We start from the raw sequence: 22,701 nt of genomic DNA, 5'->3' as shown, positions 1-22,701 counted from the left end.
TAGTGAATTCTTATGCAGTTTCAGTTCATGTGAGTAGAAAAAAAAATATTTACCTACGCAAAGAGAAAATAAAGCAGGCATAACTTTATTTCTGGTATATTTAACTATATTTCTTGTATAATCAACTGATTCCTGGTATATTCAACTATATTATATGATTAAATATACCAGATTTATTTTTAATTTGCTCTTCTAATCCTATTAAGATTTACTTTGTTCTTATAATCTTTTGGATAGGTGTTTCCACTGCAGCATCAATGACATCGATTTTTAGCATCGGACTTATAGCGATCGATCGGTATCTGTACATTGTGTATGGTCTTCACTATCACAGATATATAACAAATCAGCGATCAAATTTTATGATTCTATCGTCTTGGTTGGTTAGCATAGCTCTTGGTACATTAATAGCACATTTTTTGCGGAGTCCAATGAACGAAAAATACTGTTGGCTTATGGTTTTAGTTCCAACGAAAATTGCCTTAATTCTGCCATCATTGGGAGTTATTCCCTTGATCATCATATTGGTTTTGTACAGCATCATTTTAAAAAATGCCTTGAACAGTAGGTACCGGATGAATTGTAGTACAATATGCAGCTCTGGTAATCACGAGGGAGATCTTCGAATGTTCCGTGGACGAGTACAAATCACTTCAAATTGTGCAGATGAGAATCTTAATTCTAAAATTCGTTCGTTTGGGTTTCCCTGCTCGCGAAAGTGAGTAAAAAAGTTTGTAAGACATAAATATTAAATAAAATTATTTTTTCTCGACTAGACGCACCCTACAAATAACACCAAATTTTTGTGAAAATAAATGGAAGGCTGTAAAAATGGTTGTCATTACAACTGGAGCATATTTTATCATATGGTTTACCTATTTTGTGACCTATACATTCTATGCATTTTCCGATGATAATTGTGAAAATCTTGCATACATGATTGGTAGACCAATGGCAATGCTAGGATTGATCAATAGTTTGTTGAATCCTATAATTTATGCCTGGTTGCATCCTGGATTTCGCAAATCGGTCGTTAAAATGTATTCTATGATGAATGTAAAAGTTTGCCGCAAGAAATCAGCAAGTTTTTGTCCAGAGCAGAAGATACGTCAAAGGTCCTGCATAAAGCATATTGGAGAAGACAAATTTGACAATAAGCAAGGAATATATTAATTTGCTCAAATATCTGAACTATGTATTTGTTATTCAAGCCAATATTAAAAATTAAAAATTTAAATAATTTTTTTTTTAGTTTTTCTTTCTTCAATTAATATTTAGAGCATATATTATATTTTCCACTCCTCACACAAAAGTTGGCACAATTTGATTACAAAATGGGACCATAAACAAAATTGAATGCTTGTGTAGAAATATATTTTAGAAAATTCGTGTCGATTTAAACACTGCACAAAATTTTGTTGTAACAGTAGCAGTTTTGCACAACAAAGGTATGGTAAGAAACTTATGAAGGTGTAAATATTAATGACAAATTAGAAAAGGAGGAAGAAATTTATATTCAAACCAATTTTAATTTTAATATTCTCAATTTAAATCCAAAGTTTAAAAAAATCTATAACGTCACGTTTTCGAGATATAAGAACTTACTAATGAATTTTTATTTACAAAATGTGACGTCATAGATTTTTTTCGAATTTAAATTTATAGAATACTAGCTGACCCGGCGGACTTCGTTCCGCCATTTCTTGTATTTATTTCTATTGTCGACTTTGTAATTTGTCATAATTCCCAATACAAAAAGGAAATCAAAACTTGAAAAGTTCGTCCAATTAATTTAAAAATATTCACTTTTAAAATTTAAAAAAAAGTGGCCTATGTTAAAAACGTTTTTTAAGTTTTTTAATTTACCATTGTAAAGCTTGTAGTTAATGTAGCGTTATGTGTGATATATCAAATGAAAGGTAATATTATCAGGATGCTCAATAAAGATAAATTAAATTTTTGTAAGCTCCAGACCAAAAGATGTAACGTGTTGAAAAATAGAGTTTTATTTTACCGATATTTCAAATTTGTCATTACAAAATTAATTGAAACTTTGTACAAATATAGTCTTGCCTATTATCTATCTACACTGTAAATTTCATTCATTTATCTATTGAAGAAAAAAAGATAAAAATAAAAAACTGTTAAAAACGGCCAAAAAACTTGGGACGAAAAAAAAATTGTTTTTCCCGTTATTCGGTCAAAAACCGATTTAAAAATTCAAAAGTTTGTACATGCATGCGCATGATTAAAACCTATAAATTCCTATAAATTTGAGATTTTTTGCAGACTTTTAAAAATTCCAAAAAAATAAAAGACTACTCAAAAATGTCCCTAAAAATTAGGTTGTTTTTCAAAAATTTTTATTTCAAAATACAGGGCCTATGAAAAAAATCCGTTTTAGACCCCTAATTTTTTTTTTAAATATCTTTCTTATGGTGTAACTCAAATTTCTGTGCAAAATTTTGCGTACCTGTAATTAGTCTTTTGTCGAAGGTCTATGACTGCAAAAAAAACCCTCACAACTTGGTTTTGAAAATTTTTTGAATTTTTTCAATACCTTTTTTAGCTATTGAATAAATTTGTCTATCATTTAAAAAAAGTCAACTCTTTACGACTTACCGTTTAGAAAATAGCCTCCTTTTTCAATGTCGTGTTACCCCTATTTACCCTATAAAATCTTGAATTTTTTTTTGCTTTAAACCTTCTCCTCTTATGCCTCTTTGATTTCAAAAAAAAATTAAGAAAATGAGTCAGTCTGTGTGGCCGGTTAGCGAACGTACACAAAACCAAACTTTAATATATATAATAGAAGATAATATCTTTTACATATTATGTAAAAATATATTACATAAGTAAATTTTAGTTTAACGAAAAAATAAACTCTCAGTTTTATTGAGCATTGACATATTTCAGTATATGTACCTATCATGATTTCTAGTATTTACATAGTTGGCGACCATAAACCCAAAATATTTATATTTATATGTGTCAAAATTGTGCTAATTTAAAAATAAAATAGGTATATTAAATAGGGTAATAAGAGGTCTAAAAGTGGCACTTTTTAAAATTTGTTTTTAAATTTTTTTATTTTTTTATTGAATATACGAATCAATGAAACCTAAATCAAAGATCCAACACCTTTTTGATATGATTTTAGCCAAATGTATAGTTTATACATTAATATACATTTTGAAAAAGAAAATTTTATTTAAAGGCTAATTCTGGCCGCCATTTTGAAGCCTTCATTTTGAATAATATAAAGTTGACAGCTTTTTCAAATTCTTCATATTAATATCCTTGAGTGTACCAAATTTCATGAATTTTAACGATTGAGCGATTTAAAAATAAAATGCACAAACTTGCTCTTGTAGTTTAAAGTATCTTAATCTTAAATATCTATTGGAAATTTGACATTTTGTTAAGTTTCGAGAAAAAAAAAAATTAAAAAATCGAAAGTTAAAAAATTAAATTTTTCAAATTTTTTTTTCAAAAACTTATTTTTTTTTTTAATTTAACTTTTCAAAATATGTAGTAGGAAATTCAAGTCTGTAAATTTTGAATAAAATTTGTTTATACTTTGAATCATATGTGTGTTTTGGACAAGGTCTATCTATCTTTTTACAAAAAAAGATTTTTTTTTAATTCAATTTTATCAAATTTTGTAGACAAAGCCATAAATCGAGTTCTAACATAAATCAAAAATAAAATTTTGAAGAAATACATTTCAGGATTTTTGAAAAGTTTTAAATTTTTTTTCCTTGATACAATTATCAAAAACAAGTCATCGCATTTTTTGGTTTCAGGTGTTGATTTTTATTTTCTACATTATGGCATGCCAACTTTAGTTGGTAAGTTTTTAGTTTCAATGTTCATTTTTCAGTTAACTAGTATAATGTATTATGGGATTTTTTTTTTATTTACAAAGCAATTTTTTATGCAAAAATTTTAGTAGTTTGAACAAAACTTTGCATCATCCCCTCTTGTCAAAAAATGACTGATTTTTTTTTTCGATGATTTTTTTTAACCAATGCATTTTAAACTACATTTCAGAAAGAAAATTCACTTTTCCTAAGGTAAAAACAACAAAATATAAAGGTAAAGTTTTATCATAATTTATTATTAAAAATACTTTAATTTTTGGCCTTAAAATTTAGCCACTGTTTTTGTTGCTTTGCAGTTCCTATTTAAACAGGATTATCGAGCATTTATTCTAGATGAAAGTAGGTAGGTATTGATTAACTTTATTAGTTCAATGATGAACGTCCAAAAATCAAATATTTTATATTCCATTTCATTTCAAGTAACCTTTCATTTAAACCTATTTCTCATAACATAAGAAAAGAAATCCGACCCTTAACGTATAAATACCTATATAGCAAAAAAATTAACTAATTTTTTTTTTTTGCACAACACATATCACTAAATTAATTTGGATAACGGATAAAGTTTTAGCTACTAAACAGATAAGATAAAAACAACTTAGTCTGACTGATTTGATTAATAAAAATATGCTATGATAAATTTAGATATTGATTTTGTCTAATGTCTGGATAGATAATTCAGTAGTTAACGATCATTCCGTAAGTAAAGGATAATTTTGGCGAAGGTGTTAAAAGTTTTTTTTGATACAAAAATAATTTTATTTTGTGTGTGCTCAATATGAGTGACCACATCTTCAAGGCTTCAGAATTTTAAAAATTTTAACTCAACATCGAAAAAAAAGGATGAAAATAATTGAAGTAACTCTAACTACTGATCACTTGAATATGACTTCAAGTCATCCAGAAAATAGTTATATGTTCTTCGATTACTTTGTCATAATTATCTGCATAGTCATAATTATTGTTAACTTTTGTGTTCTCATTTCAATTCATATTTTGATTCAAAGAGGTGAGTTATTTTATTGAAAACATTGTAATGAAAACTTACTTACTTTTATGTTCACCTAAAAGGACAACAACCTCGGGCAACCTATACATTTTTAGGAAATATTGCTTCGGCAGATATGATACTTGGAATTACGAGACTCTTTCTCACTTTGTATCCACATCAGTTACATAGTGAATTTTTATGCAGTTTAAGTATAAGTAAGTATACTATTAGAATAATGGTATTTGGTAAAGGCAATCTGTAACATATTAAAAATAACACTGGTCAACAAGGTTTTTGTTACAGACACCAAGATATACTTTTCTATAGGTTTTTTGGGTGCTGAGCTTGAATCCGAAGTCAGAAAAATTCTACCACATCACGTTTTTGAGATAATTCCGTTAGAAAATCGAAAATGCCGCTTTTTTACCAGTTTTCGAGATTTTTTCTTAGCTTTTGGTTATTTGTTTTAAATAAATTTGTAACGGTTTCTAATAGAACTAAATCTTGTCTTTCAAAATCCGTTTATATCTTTTAAAAATCTCTTATCTTCTTTGAGAAATCTGAAATTAAAATCAACGTGTTTGGTATATCTCATATTTATTTGCTTTTAATAGTAAATCTCGAAATGTTATTTGCCAATCGCTTTCAAATTTTGACACAACGTTTCATTTACATTCCAGTAAGTTCTTATCTTGTTTTTAACAAGAAAAAAATTATATTTTTCTCACTAGTAATTATTTAGTATAAGTATCTGACACGGTCACGCTTTGATGTATTTCACTGCGATTAACCACCTTCGCAAATATAAAAACTTGCAGGATTCTAAATGGAACGTTGTGTCAAAATTTGAAAGCGATTGGCAAAGAACTTTTCGAGATTCGCAATTAAAAGTAAATAAACATGAGATATTCCAAACTCGTTGATTTCAATTTCAGATTTCTCAAAGAAGATAAGAGATTTTTAAAAGATTTAAACGGATTTAGAAAGACAACATTTAGTTCTATTAGAAACCGTTACAAATTTATTTAAAACAAATAACCAAAAGCTAAGAAAAAATCTCGAAAACTGGTAAAAAAGCGGCATTTTCGATTTTCTAACGAGATTATCTCAAAAACGTGATGTGGTAGAATTTTTTCGACTTCGGATTTGAGCTCAGCACACCAAAATCCTATAGAAAAGTATACCTTGGTTTCTGTAACAAAAAAAAAGTTTAATTTTGTTGACCAGTGTAATTGTTCCCAAACGGAGAAAAGATAACGCCAGGGATAACATTACTTCTGTTACATTTAATCATAGATAGTGTTAAATATACCAGAAATAGAGTTAATTATACCAGAAATAGAGTTAATTATACCAGAAATAGAGTTAAATATACCAGATGTGAAGTTATCCCTGCGTTATTTTCTCTCTAAGCATCGATATATCTAAAGACAAGAAAATTCATTAATTTTTTTTTAACAAAATTACCTAAAGAAAAAAATAAATTGAAATTGTTTAACTCTGTGCTAAAGTTTCTTTCTTTCCAATAGGTTTAACCAATACATCATCATTGACGTCAATTTTCAGTATCGGACTTATAGCAATCGATCGATATATTTACATTCTTTATGGCCTTCACTACTACAGATACATCACAACTCGACGTTCACGTTTGATGGTATTATTGGCTTGGTTGATTAGCGCATTGTTTGGATTCTGGCCCGGATTTTGTTGGCGAAGTAAAATGAACGGAGGATCATGTTGTTTTATATCACTAATTCAGCCAAAGCTATGGGTCATTGTACCATCATTGGGACTTATTCCAATGATCATCATTGTCGTCTTGTACGGGATTATTTTGAAAAACGCTTTAAATAGTCGATCTCGGATGAAAATAAGCAGTCTTGAAAATCATGACGGAGATATGCGAATGTTTCGTGGACGAGAAAATATTACATCAAACTATGCAGATGATAATCTTTCATCTAGAGTTCGATCAATTGGTTTTTTATGCTGTCGCATGTGAGTGTGAATTATATAGGAAAAAGTACAAAAATTTTAAATAGCTTTTTGTTTCTCCAAGTAGCAGCACCCTTGAAATAACACCACTCTTGTGTGAAAACAAATGGAAAGCAGTAAAAATTGTTGTCTATACAACAGGATCATACATAATAACATGGTGTCCAATCTTCGTGACATGTGTTTTGTATGCCTTTTGTGAGAGGAACTCATCTTGCCCGTATTGTCAACATATTGCATATTTATTGAGAAATCCATTTTCATTGCTAACTCCATTGAATAGTTTGTTGAATCCTGTAATTTATGCCTGGTGGCATCCTGGTATTCGGGAAAATATCAAGAAAACTTATAACATGTTACTATTGAAAGTATTTCAAAAAAGAAAATCTTCAACTTGTTCGGAAACCAAAATTCATTCAAACTCTTCTATTAAGCAAATTGGACAGGAAAATTTTGACAATGGACAAGAATTGCATTGATGTTAAAATCATTAAAAATTTTACAATTCCCTAAAATATAATTACAATTAAAATAAAAATAAATATATATGATTTAATTTTATACAAAGCTTAAATGATTTTGATTTTTTTATTTGTATTAGAGCCTTTTATACGTGTAATTTTTTACTCGTGTACACGTGTAGTTAAAAATTAAATACACGTGTATTTTATTTACACGTGTAATTAGTAAATACACGTGTAATAAGTAAATACACGTGTAATTAGTAAATACACGTGTAATTAGTAAATACACGTGTGGTTACGAAAACAAACTGCTTTCGTTATATTATTCAATGGGCTCTACTTGAAAACAGGCTTTAAGCTTGAATTTTGTTGGAATTCATAAAATTTTATGTAATTTTTTTTGTAAGAAAATTTAATTTACTATTTATCTGTTTTTTTGTGAAATTACAAAATCCTAAAACCAAAACGCACTTTCACAGCAATTACTGACGTTATTTTGTTGTTTTTTTTTTTTAAATCATTTCAAAGATTTATTTTTTCATTGATTACTAGAGGTTCAAAGTTACATTATTTGAAGACTGCAAAAGTGGTGTGCTGTGGACCGAATATACACAGAGAAACATAGACCACATAAAATAGAATAAAAACAATACGATTTTTCTATGGCTTTCATCCAAGAAGGAAACCTTATTAAAACAATCGGGGTTTCGTAATTGTTTTTAAATCTGCACTTGTAGGGTTTTGCCAAGAAAAAAAAAAAAAAAGACGACTTTAAATCATTTGATGCACACCTTACCACTTGCACCATCCTGCTATACAAATATTGATCGCGATTTTTGAAATTTTCACTCAAATTTTAAGAAGATCTTCTCTCTAAAAATAATAAGAAATCTCCTTAAAAAAAAAACCTTCTTCATCGTTGATTTTAATATGATTTCCTTAAAAAACATATAGGCAATAAAACAATAAAGCAATCTGTTAATTTTTGTGGTCATATTGTTCTCTGTGTAGTTAGAACTGAACAACCTCAATTTTCGTAATTTTATACAACGTCAATCTTCCAGCGAAGATGTAATTTTTAAAAGCTATGTAAGAGTGTTTTTTAAATGAATGAATACTGATAGTATGACTGAAGAACACTTTTTTCGGTGTTCTAAAAAATGATGGTAGGTACTAAAAATTCAAATTTTGTATTATTTTAACGTGATGACGATAAGATAACTAATCAATCAAATTTTGTTACTGCACCAACATTTTGCATCCGTTAAAAATTCAGTTTGATAAAATTTTAGGATGGTAAATTTTTTTTTTGTAAAAATGCCATTTTTTAAAATTTTTGTCATACTTCAGAGCCGACACTCAAAAAATTTCATGTGGTTTTCAGCCACGAATATCATTCGTAAAATGGACGATTATTAGTACTTTTACGAATATTTTATTAGTATTCGTAGAAAATCAAGCGTACATTGTACGAATACTATTATAGTAGAATACATTTCACGAATAATTTGTGGTATTTACTAATGCTTTTCTCATTCATTCGTACATTGTACAGCACTATTCGTATATTGTACGAATAGCATTGTAATATTTACGAATGGCTTTACTTATAATTCGTACATTATACAGTGCTATTCGTAAATGTACGAATGTTATTTATTGTAGAACTTTCCGCCATTGATTTTGTTTCCTGAATTTTCCTGAAATATTAATTGTTGAAATAATTAAACAAGCATATGTATAACTGTACTTCAAAACTATACAAATTTATTGCATACATTTTTTACATTTATAAGTTTTTGGAACTTAAATATTATACCATATGTTTTCCCCGGTGTTCATATTCTTTTTGTTCGAAGACCACTGAAAATATATAAACATTTAACATTGAAAACCGCTCGAAAGAATGTCTATACTTACAATAAATATTTAAGAAAAGTACTAGCAACCAGAGATGTTTTGATATGGTCCGCCATTTGCCAATTGGTAAATCTGGGGTCGAATTACCTCACACGATTACGATCATTCGTTAACGTTTTGACTATTTCTGTCTCTATTTATTTAGTAGAAAAAGATAGGGACACATAGCGACCATACGTTAACGAACGTATGCCGCAATTCGAACCCTGATTTTTGATGAATTCTTGATGCCAACCTTGAAAGAATATTCCAAAATGAAAGTAAAAAGTCAAAAAAAAAGCTGTAAAGGACAAAGATTTAATCATAAACATAGACCTGATTTTTGTTGTGATTCTAGTTGTTCAGTCGATCCTCGATTCTGTAATCACTTCAATCACTATTTTTACAAACTTTATGTTTCTAAATTATATTTATTTTATCTAATTAGGTATGTTTTCCGTGAAATATAAACCTTCTACAAGCGACAACACGCGTATAGCAACTAACTTTTTTATGCTATTTATGAATGGAAAACGATTAACAAATAACGGAAATAACGGATATTTCGGTTCAAATTTGGTATCACACAACGAATTATTCGTATATTCTACGAATAATGTGTACAGGCACATATACAAATTTAAAGCCAAGCTTTAGAACTTGGTACACTTTTACATTTCAGTACTTTTTGTGCTAGCATAACTTCAACATAGGAGAACTTGGCTCTTTTTTTAACAGTAATGTTTTTGTTGTGATTTCATTACTTTTTGCAAGGTATTGCTCAGAGAAAATGGGCGGTTACCACGACCCTTGTCTAAAATTGTCAAATTTTAATTTTTTTCTTTTGTATAAACTACCAGGTCTACCATTCTACCAAATTTTAATGTTCTACAAAAGTTAGAAATGATCTATAATATTTGATGAAAATTCACCGGAAATAGGAAGTTGCCACGCCCCCCCTGGCTAAAATTCTCAGATTAAAAATTTTTTCCTTTGTATAAACTACCAGCTCTACCATTCTACCAAATTTCAAGGTTCTACGATAATCAGAAGTGCTCTATAATATTTTATGAAAATTCAGCGGAAATGGGCGGATGCCACGCCCCCTGAATTGAAAATCTCAAGTTTTCGATTTTTTCCTTTGTATAAACCACAATTCCTATCACCGTGTAAAATTTCAAGTTTCTACGATATCGGGAAGTTCTCCATAATTTTGATGATCTGTCAGTGAGTCAGTGAGTCAGTGAATCAGTGAGTCAGTGAGTCAGTTACGGTTTTGGCGATTTTTAAAGCCCTATATCTCAGAAACTACTCATCGTAGGAGGCTGAAATTTTGAGAGGTGTTTGGTTTTGGCATCTTTTGTGTGGAAGTTAGAGGGGGGTCAAAAATGGCCTGAGTTGTTTCCTGTAAATAAGGGTGTAGTGCCAAAGTTGCTAGAGAACTTGGCTGGCACTACCGTGTCCCTTGATTTTTTTTTTTTTTCAAAAATTATTGGCACTGGTCTAACAGTGGATGGATTTTTGATATATAGATTTTGATTTTCTTTTTCATTCTTGGTCCTTCTTGATTTCAAATAGGGAGCTAACCTCCCTGACCTTGGAAACCTTAGACAGGCATCCGGGCTTTGAAAGAAATTATATTATTGATTGTAAACTTTTCTACTTATATATCAGTTCTTTCATACAACGTGTTTTCTGTTTTATCACAAGGGTTTTCCTTTCATTTCCATCAAGTACATAATTTCAATCTACGAGTAGTCGTGCATTTTTTTTTTCCAACATAAGACCTTGTCAACACTTTGTTTTCTATATCCAAGTGAAAGCTTGTCTATATAAATCAGCACTAGAAGATAACATTTGTTTAACAAATTCAATAAGCCCCTTAGATAAATAGAAATTACTATCAACAAATTGGGTGGAATTTGATATCAATGATATCTTTATGAAGAAAAGTTAATGAACTTATGTCAATATACTCATGGCATTCAATTAACATAATATTTATACGAATGTCATAATAAATAAGCGTACGCATCGAAAAGCTTTTGTACCACCAAAGTCCACAGGTGTGCTCTCAAAACATACGATACTGTCATTTAAAATACTTATCATTTAATACCTAATCAGTATCGGTTTAGACTTTAAGGCACCAACTTCGTTCGCTACTTATTAACGCCTTTTACAACTTGTATAAACATTGTATACACCCACTTTATAGCTAATCGTTTATTTATGTCACGATGGACACCTCTGATAACGAACCTTTGAAATGATGGTTCTCTGACAATATCGTAAATTAATGTATCGATGAATACTTTCGTTGTTAATCCATCAATTTACACCTCAACAGATATCTATCGATCATCATAAAATATTATAAATTGTAAATTGAAATGCATCTCATGTGCGATTGCACTTTTAAGTGAGCAAAGAATATTAAATTATATATTTCTTAAGTTAAAGTGACATCGAATATTGAGAACGTCTTTTTTGCAAAGAGCGTGTCGGTGATATTTCTGTTTGTTTGTGTTGTGCATTGTGAAAAAATTACTTTTTGAAAAAAAAAAAAAGTTAAAGTAAATATCGAAATATTTTGTATTGCAGAAATTTCCATTTATATGAAAAAAGTAAGTTCTTACTAAGAAAATAACAGAAATAAAAGACCGTTCTACAGAGTATCGATTGGGATGGGTTTCTGACAGCTGGCAAATTGTGATTTTGATCTTGCTCTAAATATTTTGTGTTTTATTAGTTCAAATTTGTCTTTTGTTGAAGTTCGTTTTTAAATTTTTAATATCGAAATTCGAAACGCAATGGCTCTAGTAATAGACCAGATTTTAACAAAAAAAATCAGTACACGGTGGGCAGGAAGCATCGATAGGTTGCACAAAACTGTCGACAAAAACTGCAAGTTGGGTTGTATTTGTTGATGATTATACGTGCAAAATCTATTGGAATTGAAATCCTAGCTGCTCCTTTTCAAAAGTTATTCATATTTTTGTATTTCTAATCGGGACAATTTGGAATAAAAATCAAAAGTTCTTAGGAAACAAGAATTGATAACGGTATTTTGTAGAGGAGTTTAATACAATAATTTTTTACTATGGTAGGGGGGTCCATCTCCCCCCGTTTAGTCGGGAGGGGCAATTTTCTAAAATATCACGTTAAATACAAAAAAAATTATTGAAAAACAACGGCAACACTTACAGTTAATGATACCTTTTTCAAAAGCTAGAATTGTACACTTGATTCTAATTTTTAAATCAAATTATTGCAATTAATTGTTCTCAAAATAATCAACTTCAAAGTCAAAATTTGGGAAAAAAAGTAAAAAAAAAAACATTAAATACTATTTTAACCAAGACTGTAAATTTAAATATGAAATGAATCAATGAAATAAACTGCCTCAATCAATTTCTTATCAAATACTGAAAACCATATGCTTCTATGCCTTATAATATCCGAGAAAATTGAAAATAAGAAAATTACCTTTTTATCAGATTTTCAGTTTCTTAACTATTTTCGCTTATATTCTGAAGAATTCTGAAGAAAATTTGCCTTTACCCAAACTTGCACCCTTCCCAAATCCTATAAAAGTGTGCCCAAGCTGGGGGGTTGCAAAGAGGCATACTACTTGCAAGCATTATGTTTATGTAAACACGAAAACAGCTAAAAAATACAAATCTGATAAAAAGTAGTTTTTTAATTTTCAATTTTATCAAAAACTAGAAGGCATAGAAGCATATAATTTTCCTTTTAATAATAATTTTCATTGATTTATTTCATATTTAAATTTACAGTCTTGGTTAAAATAGTATTTAATGTTTTTTTTTTTACTTTTTTTTCTTAAATTTTGAGCATATGGTTTTCAGTATTTGATAAGAAATTGATTGAGGCAGTTTATTTCATTGATTTATTTTATATTTAAATTTACAGTCTTGGTTAAAATAGTATTTAATGTTTTTTTTTTTTACTTTTTTTTCCCAAATTTTGACTTTGAAGTTGATTATTTCGAGAACAATTAATTGCAATAATTTGATTTAAAAATTAGAATCAAGTGCACAATTCTAGCTTTTGAAAAGGTATTATTCATAACTGTAAGTGTTGCCGTTGTTTTTTAATAACACTGTGTTCGAAAATGGAACTTTTTTTTTCCGACAGAGGGCTCTCATATCTACTAAAGATAATTCGAGTATGCTGAACACGATGGCGTTCTTAGTTTTTCTTGATTAGGTCAAATAAGAAAGATTTTTGCGTTTGAAATTGCCAAAACTGAGGGTATAAAACACCATATATTTTCCAATTTTTGATTTTTTATCGATGAAAAATGATGGTAAATCTATTTTTTCGCAAGTATTATTCGTAAAAGAAGTTATTTGAAAAAAAATCTGCCGAATGACATTTTAAATCATTATTTTATGGCAAAAAAACGTCGATTTTTCTTCAATTTTTCTAATATTTTTCGTATTACTTAAATTTAAATGCAGCACTCGGTGGCAACGATTTGATGTTGTATTTCAGGATAGAATATGGCTTTGTTTACAAATACGAAAAGGCAGTTCCTACCTATCTACAATATTGGTTAAGCTTAAGAGTGAAAAAGTAGCAGTAAAACACTGTTATTTTTTTTTTAATTTTTAAGTTTATAAAATAAAAAAATTTCAAAAAGTTTAAATGCAATACATATGTAGGGGAAGTGGGGGCAAAACGCCCATGGGCTCAAGTAGCATAAAAACCCGCTTAAGAGAAACCCTCTTAAGAGAAAAACCCGCTTATCTGAAACACGTTTCTGATCTTTAAATATTTTCTTCAGTTAAACGGGGACTGTGACAAATATATTATGTGTTGTGTATGTAAGCTCATATAATGCAGATGGAAGTAATAGTAAATATGTTTTAATTTTAAAACAAATTGAAAGAAAAATGATTTTTTGAACTTAAACAAAAATTAAATAAAAATATTGATACCATGCCTGATTTTTTAATTAAATATCTACATCTACATATGCATAATATTCCAGAGTACTAACACATAGAAGGTGTGTACAAAAAAATGTTGAGTTTTCGCATACATTTGTACCTTTATAGTTAAAAAATGTAAGAAAAATTGAAGAAAAACCGACGTTTTTTTTGCCAAAAAATAATGATTTAAATAGTTATTCGACAGATTTTTTTTCAAATAACTTCTTTTACGAATAATACTTCCAAAAAAATAGATTTTCCATCATTTTTTTTATCGATAAAAATCAAAAATTGGAAAATATATGGTGTTTTATACCCTCAGTTTTCTCATGTGCAAACAAAATTTCAAACGCAAAAATCTTTCTTATTTGACCTAATCCAGAAAAACTAAGAACGCCAGCGTGTTCAGCATACTCGAATTATCTTTAGTAGACATAAGAGCCCTCTGTCGGTTTTTTGAACTATCACAGTGTAATTTTTTTTGTATTTACCGTGATAATTTAGAAAATTGCCCCTTCCGACTAAACGGAAGGAGATGGACCCCCCTTCCCATAGTAAAAAATTATTGTATTAAACTTCTCTACAAAATACCGTTATCAATTCTTGTTTCCTAAGAACTTTTGATTTTTATTCCAAACTGTCCCGATTAGAAATACAAAAATATGAATAACTTTTGAAAAGGAGCAGCTAGGATTTCAATTCCAACGGATTTTGCACGTATAATCATCAACAAATACAACCCAACTTGCAGTTTTTGTCGACATTTTTGTGCAACCTATCAATGCTTCCTGCCCACCGTGAGTAGTAGTTGAAGATTCATGATAGGGGCAAACAAAGAGTTTCCAAGTGATATTACTCAAAATTAAACAAAATTAAGGGCAATGTCAAAACCCCATATGTTTACCCCATCACGTCAGGTTTTCAAGATAACCTCGATTCGATCGATGTTCTTGAACCTGTTCGGTTGTGCTTTCTTGTCTATTCATCATATTCATCATGTCAAATAAACTAAAGTGCGCTAAATGTTCAAATTCCTTACTTGATGAGGGAATTAAGTGCGGTTTATTTTGCGGAAAATCTTTTCATAGACTTTGTACCGGAGTTTCGGATGTCTTATTTAATGAAATTAGCAAAATTAATTCCAATTTTTCATATCATTGTTCTGATTGCGCAAAATTTCCAGTTAGAGAATTATTCACTAAAGTAAATGACTTAGTCTCTGTGGTGGATGTTCTCACAAAAAAAATGTGCGAGTTTGACTCTCTTCAAGCAAAATTGAGTGAGCTTTTGAACAACAAATTTGTTTCAAATGAAAGTGAATTGTGCAACAACACCTCTAATACACATGATTCCCCTCTACCCAGTGCTTTGCCTAACTTAAAAAATAATGGCGGTGCGGAGATAACTAATGAAAACAACAATGTAAATGATTTAACTAAAAACGAAAAAAAGAATGTATCTACCAACCGTAGTCGTCGTGCTGTAACTGTCGGTGTCGACAACTTGCCTGACGATATGTGTGTTGTTCCCCCAGTTAAATGGTTACATGTTTCCAAGTTTTCTGTTTCAACTTCTGAACAAACAATTAAAAATTATGTATCGAACAAATTAAATATACCTTTTGATGAAGTTCAGTGCTATAAGCTTATTAAAAAAGATTCCGATATAACGAATCTGAAATTTATTAATTTCAAAGTCGGCATCCCTACTAATAAAGAAACTGATGCAACAAATGTAAACAATTGGCCTGTAAATGTGCATGTAAAAAGCTTTAATTTTTTTCCAAAAAACAAAAACCCTATAACAACAACAATTTAACATACACTTCCCCATCAATAAAACATGCTCACACTAACAATTCTCTCCACCTGCACTCTCAAAGACAATGCATTAACAATAACAACTCAGAGATCTGTATGTATTACCAAAATATGAACGGTTTTTCTTCTAAACTAAGAGAATTGCTTTTTGCAATTGATGCTTGCCGGAGTCAGTATGATATTTTTCTATTTACTGAAACTTGGTTATATGAAGGCATATATGCTGATGAGTTTTTCGATACATCTTTGTTCTCCGTCTTTCGTCATGATCGTATTGATGTTAACAAATCAAGAGGAGGGGGTGTTTTGATTGCTGCGAAGCGTATTCTGGGAGCTGTTGCTGTTGAAATTGATGTTGTTGTTGCTGATAAATTGCAAATTGATCAACTTTGTGTGCGTGTGGATGCTACTGGCTGCGGTTTCCTCATATTTTTGAGTTATATTCCACCTAAAAGCTCTTTGTTTATTTATGAAAAACATTTGTCAAATATTGATAGGGTTACCTCCATGCCAGAATATATTAATTATAAAATTTGTGTAATTGGTGATTTTAATTGTGGTGATATAATTTGGTCATCGACGAATAACCATAATTTTGTTCCATTTTCTCTTCCTACGGATGTTGATGTTCTATTAATTGATTCTTTGTTTTCGAATAATCTTATTCAAATAAATAACGTAGCTAATTCGCTGGGAAGATATTTAGATTTGGTATTTATTTCAGAGGATTTACAATCTTCTGTCATGGAGAATACCCCTTTGCTTTCTAATTATGTTCACCATAAATCTATTGATATTTGTTTTAAAAACTATAATTTTGATAATTTTTCTAAATTCAATAATAATAAATCTATTTTCAAATTTAATTCTCATAACTTGTCTTTAATGAACAATTGTTTTAAAAATATTAATTGGTTGAATGAGTTTCTAGATAAAAATATATCTGAAAAATTTCGTTGCTTTAAATCTTTATTTAACAGTGTTTTAAATGATTGCGTACCTAAGCATAGAAGTAAAGTAAGCTCTCATCCAATATGGTATAATAAAAGAATACTTAATTTGAAAAATGCTAAGAATAATGCGTTTAAAAAATATAAACAGAATCCTTCCAATGATTCCTATGCAGTTTTTTCTCGTCTCAGGAAAGAATTTGTTTTTCTGTCAAAATTTCTTTATTCAAATTATATTCATTCTGTTGAAAGTAATCTCAAACAAAGTCCTACATCTTTTTGGAAATTTATAAATGCTAAACGAAATAGTACTGGATTTCCAGCAACTATGTGTTTTGAAAGTAATAATACTAGTGATCCGAAAATGATTGTAGATTATTTTGGACAGTTTTTTGAAAGCATTTATAACTCTTCTACATCAGCAACAATAAACTATCAATATATAAAGTCTTTGCCATCGGTTTTTGATTGTTCTAGCATTTTCTTTGACTTAAATGAGGTTGTAGATGCTTTAGTTAAAATTAAACCCAAAAAAACTGCAGATATATTGGGGTTTTTTCCTATCGTTTTTCGTCACTGTGCAAGTTCACTTTCTGTTCCGCTATTACATATTTTTAACGAATCTATTTCGAATGGAATTTTTCTGGATGAATGGAAAGTCTCCATCATTGATCCGATTTTTAAATCTGGTTCAAAAAATTTAGTTTCGAATTATAGACCCATTACTAAATTGTCAGTTGTTCCAAAGCTTTTAGATAGTCTTGTTCAAGATAAATTTAAATATGTTATAAAACATCAAGTTAGTAAATATCAGCACGGTTTTTGGAAAGGAAGGTCTACTAATTCTAATCTAATAGAATTCACAAATTTTTGCATCAACACTCTGGATAATCGGAAACAAGTTCATGTGATTTACACTGACTTTGTTAAAGCCTTCAGCAGAGTTAACCTACATATTCTTTTAGAAAAACTTAAAGCTTATGGGATCCATGGACCGCTCCTACAATGGTTTTCATCATATTTACTTGGACGGAAACAATATGTAAGGATTGGAGACTTTTTCTCAAAAGAAATTACAGTAACCTCTGGAGTTCCAGAGGGAAGTCACCTGGGACCGTTAATGTTCTTACTTTTTGTTAATGATCTTCCGAATGTACTTAAAAATTCTAATTGCTTAATGTATGCTGATGATATTAAGTTATTTTCTCAGATTTCTAACTTAAATGATTGTCTTTTGCTTCAAAATGATCTGAATTCTTTTGTCGATTGGTGCAAATCAAACGATTTGTTATTAAATATGGATAAGTGTGCTTGTATTTCCTTCAACAGGACTATGTTGAATATTATTCCAAGATACTCATTCAATAATCTGCCGTTACAAATAGTAGAAGATTTCAAAGATTTGGGTGTCATATTCGATTCGAAATTTAGATTTAATTTACACATTAATTCCATTGTGTCCAGAGCAAATTCCTTACTTGGATTCATAAAGAGAAATTCCTTTGACTTCAAAGATCCATATACAATTAAATCTTTATATTGCAGTATTGTGCGTCCTGTTCTTGAATATAACTGTGTTGTCTGGAGCTCTACAACTGAATTTAATAAAAAGAGAATTGAAAACGTTCAGAAAAAATTTCTCAGATTTGCTCTTCGAAATGTTTTTGAAGATAATGTAGAAGGGTTTCATCATTCTTATTATTCAAAATGTCTATTACTTGGAATACAGTCCCTAGATATGAGAAGAAAAATGTATAGTATCATGTTCATTCGCGATATTTTGACTTCAACTATTGATTGTGAGAGTTTACTTAACTGCATCAATCTGTATGCTCCTTCTACTTCTTTAAGACCCAGACCGCTTCTGGCAATTGATTCTCATCATACGCTTTACGGACAGCGCGAACCGATTTCTTCAAGTTGCAACTTATTTAATGAGTATTATTCTAATTTGGATATATCTATGTCTAGAAGCTTATTCAAAAGTCGATTATTAACTTTGCTTAACTAATTTATTTTTATTTAAATTTTTTTTTTATATATATATTATATACGAGTTTGTAAAATGTGTATCTATTTATGAGACTATTGTTATTAAAATTTTTTTGTTTCAAAATCTGTTGAATGTAAATTCGTAGATTGGTTAATAAATAAATAAATAGATTAAAATGCCACTGCCGCACAAAAAAACAGTTCTGGGTCAAAAATTGCACTCCAAATTATTAGTTTTTAGCTTTTGATTAAGCCATAAAAATATCAAACAACGTTTTTTTGTATTAAGTGACAATATAGTGATCATGAATTTTGGAAGTTTTTTAAGTGAAAACTTCTTTAGTATCGTAGTGATTTGAAACAAGATGAAACGAAAAAGCGACACGAAAAATCAATTGATAACAACTTTTTTGTTTTAATAGATAGATGAATGAAATTTATATAGTAAATAGGTAATTTATGATTGTGCAAAATTTCAATTAATTTTATATTCAAAATTCTGAGATAACGATAAAAAGATGTTTTTTTTTTTGGGTTGGGGTCGAAATTCTGTATGTTGCAAAATTCTGTATTCAAAATACTGTATGCCAAAATAATGTATGTCAAAGTTCTTTATGTGCAAAATGCTGTACGAACAAAATTCTGAAAGTCAAAATTCTGTATAGCAAAATTCTGGTTGGTCAAAATACTGTATTTCAAAATTTTGTACATCAAAATTCTGTATATCAAAATTCTGTAAAAATGCTGTAAAAAATATCGTTTTGATAATGTAAAAAAGTGTGCGCGCACTTTTTTACATTATCAAAACGATATTTTTTACAGCATTTTTACAGAATTTTGAAACACAGATATATTTAAAAGAGGGTTTACTATGAATTTCTAAGAGATCAACTTAATAAAGAGGCAAGCTTCTAATGCTGATTAATCTAGGTATTTTATTAGGAGCTACGGAAAAAAGAGAGAGAAAACAAAACTACACTTATTTAAAAAAAAACAATCTGTATTAAACCACGTTGCATACCTAAAACGGATTGAAAAAAAAATTAAATTTATATTGATTTTGACATTTTTTTTGTAAAATGTATTTTGTATGTTTAAGAAAAGTTTGATTTGTGTTCCTAGAATTGATTTATTTTTTTACTTTAATAATTATGTTTGTATAAAATTACAACTTTACTGTCAATAATTATATTTAAAGCTAGTATTTAGTGTTTTTTTATCAAAGAAAGTTTCTTTAAAAATACTGTATTGAAAATACCGTATTTTGCCGTACAGAATTTTACAAAACAGAATTTTGCCAGTCAGTATTTTGTTCATAAAGAATTTTGACGTACAGAATTATGGTCTTACAGTATTTTGACCCCACAGAATTTTGCCGTACAGAATTTTAACAAGCACAATTATGACCCGCTCCCGTTTTTTTTCTAAACACTTTATATCTTTTGATCTAGAGCACATATGTAGATCAACTTAAATTTAATACGCATGCTGATAATATTACCTTTCATTTAATATATCACAAATAACGGTACGTGCTCTACAAGTTATATAATCTTTAATTGAAAAACTTGAAAAAATACCTCAAAACACCTGTGAAGATTTGTTGCCGATGACCAGCCAGCAGTAGAGGAAGTACTGTAATCTCAGTTTCAAATTTCGACATGGTTTAAAAAATTCTTACTTTTTTTGTAGGCATGGTAGAAATATGATTGAAGCGTCATATAAAAGGTGAAATAATAATGATATAAAATTTATTATAGGTTGTCTTTTAAAAAATGGATTTAATGGCGTTAGAAGAGAAAAGAGATTGATTGTTTTGCTTTTTTTATGAAAACTAATTAGGTTTAAAAAAAATTCTAGCTCTTTTAGTAGATGTTGTATAGACATGTTCGATATAGGTAAATATTTTGAGCTGAAACAATAAGCTTTCAGATGGTTTAAAATTAATTGTAGGTTGTCATATAAAAAAAGTGATGGAATAAAAAAAAAGTTATACTTTTAGTTATACTTTTTCGTTTTTTTTTAAATGATTTTTAAGGTTTCACTTCAACCACATGTGTATTGCATGATATTTTTTTTTTTGACATGATATTTTTTTTTTATAGATTAAAATTCAGAGTTGATAAATATTTATTTCTGGAAAAGCTTTCCAGCTTCGATTTAATTATTTAATTAATTTCATTTGGTTTTGATGTAGTGTTTTTTTTTTTCAATAAGAAAAAGTTAATTTATACTTTTTTAACACCTTCAATTATTTTTGTTTTTAACAGAAAAATTAGATTATTTAAAAAAAAATAGGTTTGTTGCTGTTTTTGATATACGGTACCTCAGTTTAATTTTCTGCAGTGGTCTTCATTGGAGTTATTTTAAATATCAGGTAGTTAATTCATTGAAAATAATTTCACTTCTATGTTGACCCTTATCCAGCCCTAGGAACCTACACCCTGCGTAAACAGTGAATTCCTGAAAGCAAATTTCGCAATCGCATTGGTCTATGTTTCATATAAGTTAATGCCTAAGAGAGGACATTATTCCCTGAGGTCAATCCAATTTATAGGCTCATTTACAAACATTTGCGACCATATCAAAAAATCCTAATAAAATAGAACAGCAAATCTCATATTTCTATATTTTTTATTGGTATTAAAGTCAAAGTCGCATTAAAATCTCAGCTATACGAAAAAAAAAAAAAAAAAATATTCCTATCATGAAATGCTTAAAATCACACACAAAATTCCTAAAACTCATTGATTCAATAACTTTTTTAATGAAATTCCATAAGCACTCTGCATCTGTATGACTTAAAATAAATATTTGAATAAATTTGTCCAAAGTTATTAAGTCTCTCTCTGATCTGATCACCCTCCACCTCCATTCTATATCCCATATACATATCGAAAGCTAAATCCTCCCTTTTACTTCGTTTAAACAAAAGTAGGTAGGTACTTATCTATATGCCGCTTACTGAATTAGAGTGCACGAACTTAAGTTGTTATGAATGAAAAGAGAGATGAGAGAAGGTGGACATTGAACACGACTGACTAAAGTCGTCGACCAACCGACTCGACGGACTGACGAACGGATGGACGCAGAAAAGTGAATTCAAACAAAAATCGAGAAATGAGGAAAAATTAGCTTCATAAAGCTTTTGACAGCAAACAAAAATCATTCTTGCATAAATAGACTCATTGACTGGCCTTAAAGGAATTCCGTTTATTTAAACATGCTTCATGATGATTTCAATTCTATATATTGCTATCCTCCCCAATGCCCCCCCCCCCCCCCCAACCATCACCCACACAACTAATACTGCCTTCGCTGCCAATGACATTCGATTCGTCTAGTCTTAAATTGTTTTTGTACTTCTTTTTATTATTTGTGACAATTTTTTTGTCTATGGGTCATGTATGGAATTGAAAATTTATTATATTTTTCAAGACATGAATTAAGAAAAGTGAAAATATACACTTTTTCAGATAAAATTTAATAGAAAAAAAGTTTTGATTCTCAAGAACTCCTCGATTGATTCTGATGAAATACTTTTTTTTCACCAAAAAATGCTTTTTATGGCCAAATTATCTCGAAAAAATAAATCGTTTTTCTCTAGATTTTAAACCTTCAGAAATTTTTTTTTTTTTGACATTAAAAAAAAACATGAAGGATTGTTTTTTTCACAACCGCTTCCTTGGCGGTGGGTGCGGACTAAGCGACTTTGCGGGCGACTGGAGGTCGTAATTTTTGT

General features: G+C 29.3%; 2 protein-coding genes across 2 annotated transcripts; both read left to right on the top strand.

Moving 5' to 3' along the window:
* The first annotated feature begins 575 nt into the window (after positions 1-575).
* LOC129914996 (glucose-dependent insulinotropic receptor-like) lies at positions 576-7,352 on the top strand. The gene is made up of 4 exons (XM_055994452.1): positions 576-718; positions 777-976; positions 6,405-6,876; positions 6,941-7,352. The coding sequence occupies exons 1-4, from the start codon at positions 576-578 to the stop codon at positions 7,350-7,352; spliced, it is 1,227 nt and encodes a 408-aa protein (XP_055850427.1).
* Positions 7,353-15,142: 7,790 nt separating this feature from the next.
* Positions 15,143-19,045, top strand: LOC129916035 (uncharacterized). Its single transcript, XM_055995797.1, has 2 exons — positions 15,143-17,874; positions 17,933-19,045. The coding sequence occupies exons 1-2, from the start codon at positions 16,114-16,116 to the stop codon at positions 18,011-18,013; spliced, it is 1,842 nt and encodes a 613-aa protein (XP_055851772.1). The 5' UTR covers positions 15,143-16,113; the 3' UTR covers positions 18,014-19,045.
* The last annotated feature ends 3,656 nt before the right edge of the window (positions 19,046-22,701 follow it).

This window comes from Episyrphus balteatus, chromosome 3 (genome assembly GCF_945859705.1).
Source record: "Episyrphus balteatus chromosome 3, idEpiBalt1.1, whole genome shotgun sequence".
Lineage (NCBI taxonomy): Eukaryota > Metazoa > Arthropoda > Insecta > Diptera > Syrphidae > Episyrphus > Episyrphus balteatus.
This window is presented reverse-complemented; position numbering and strand designations above follow the sequence as displayed.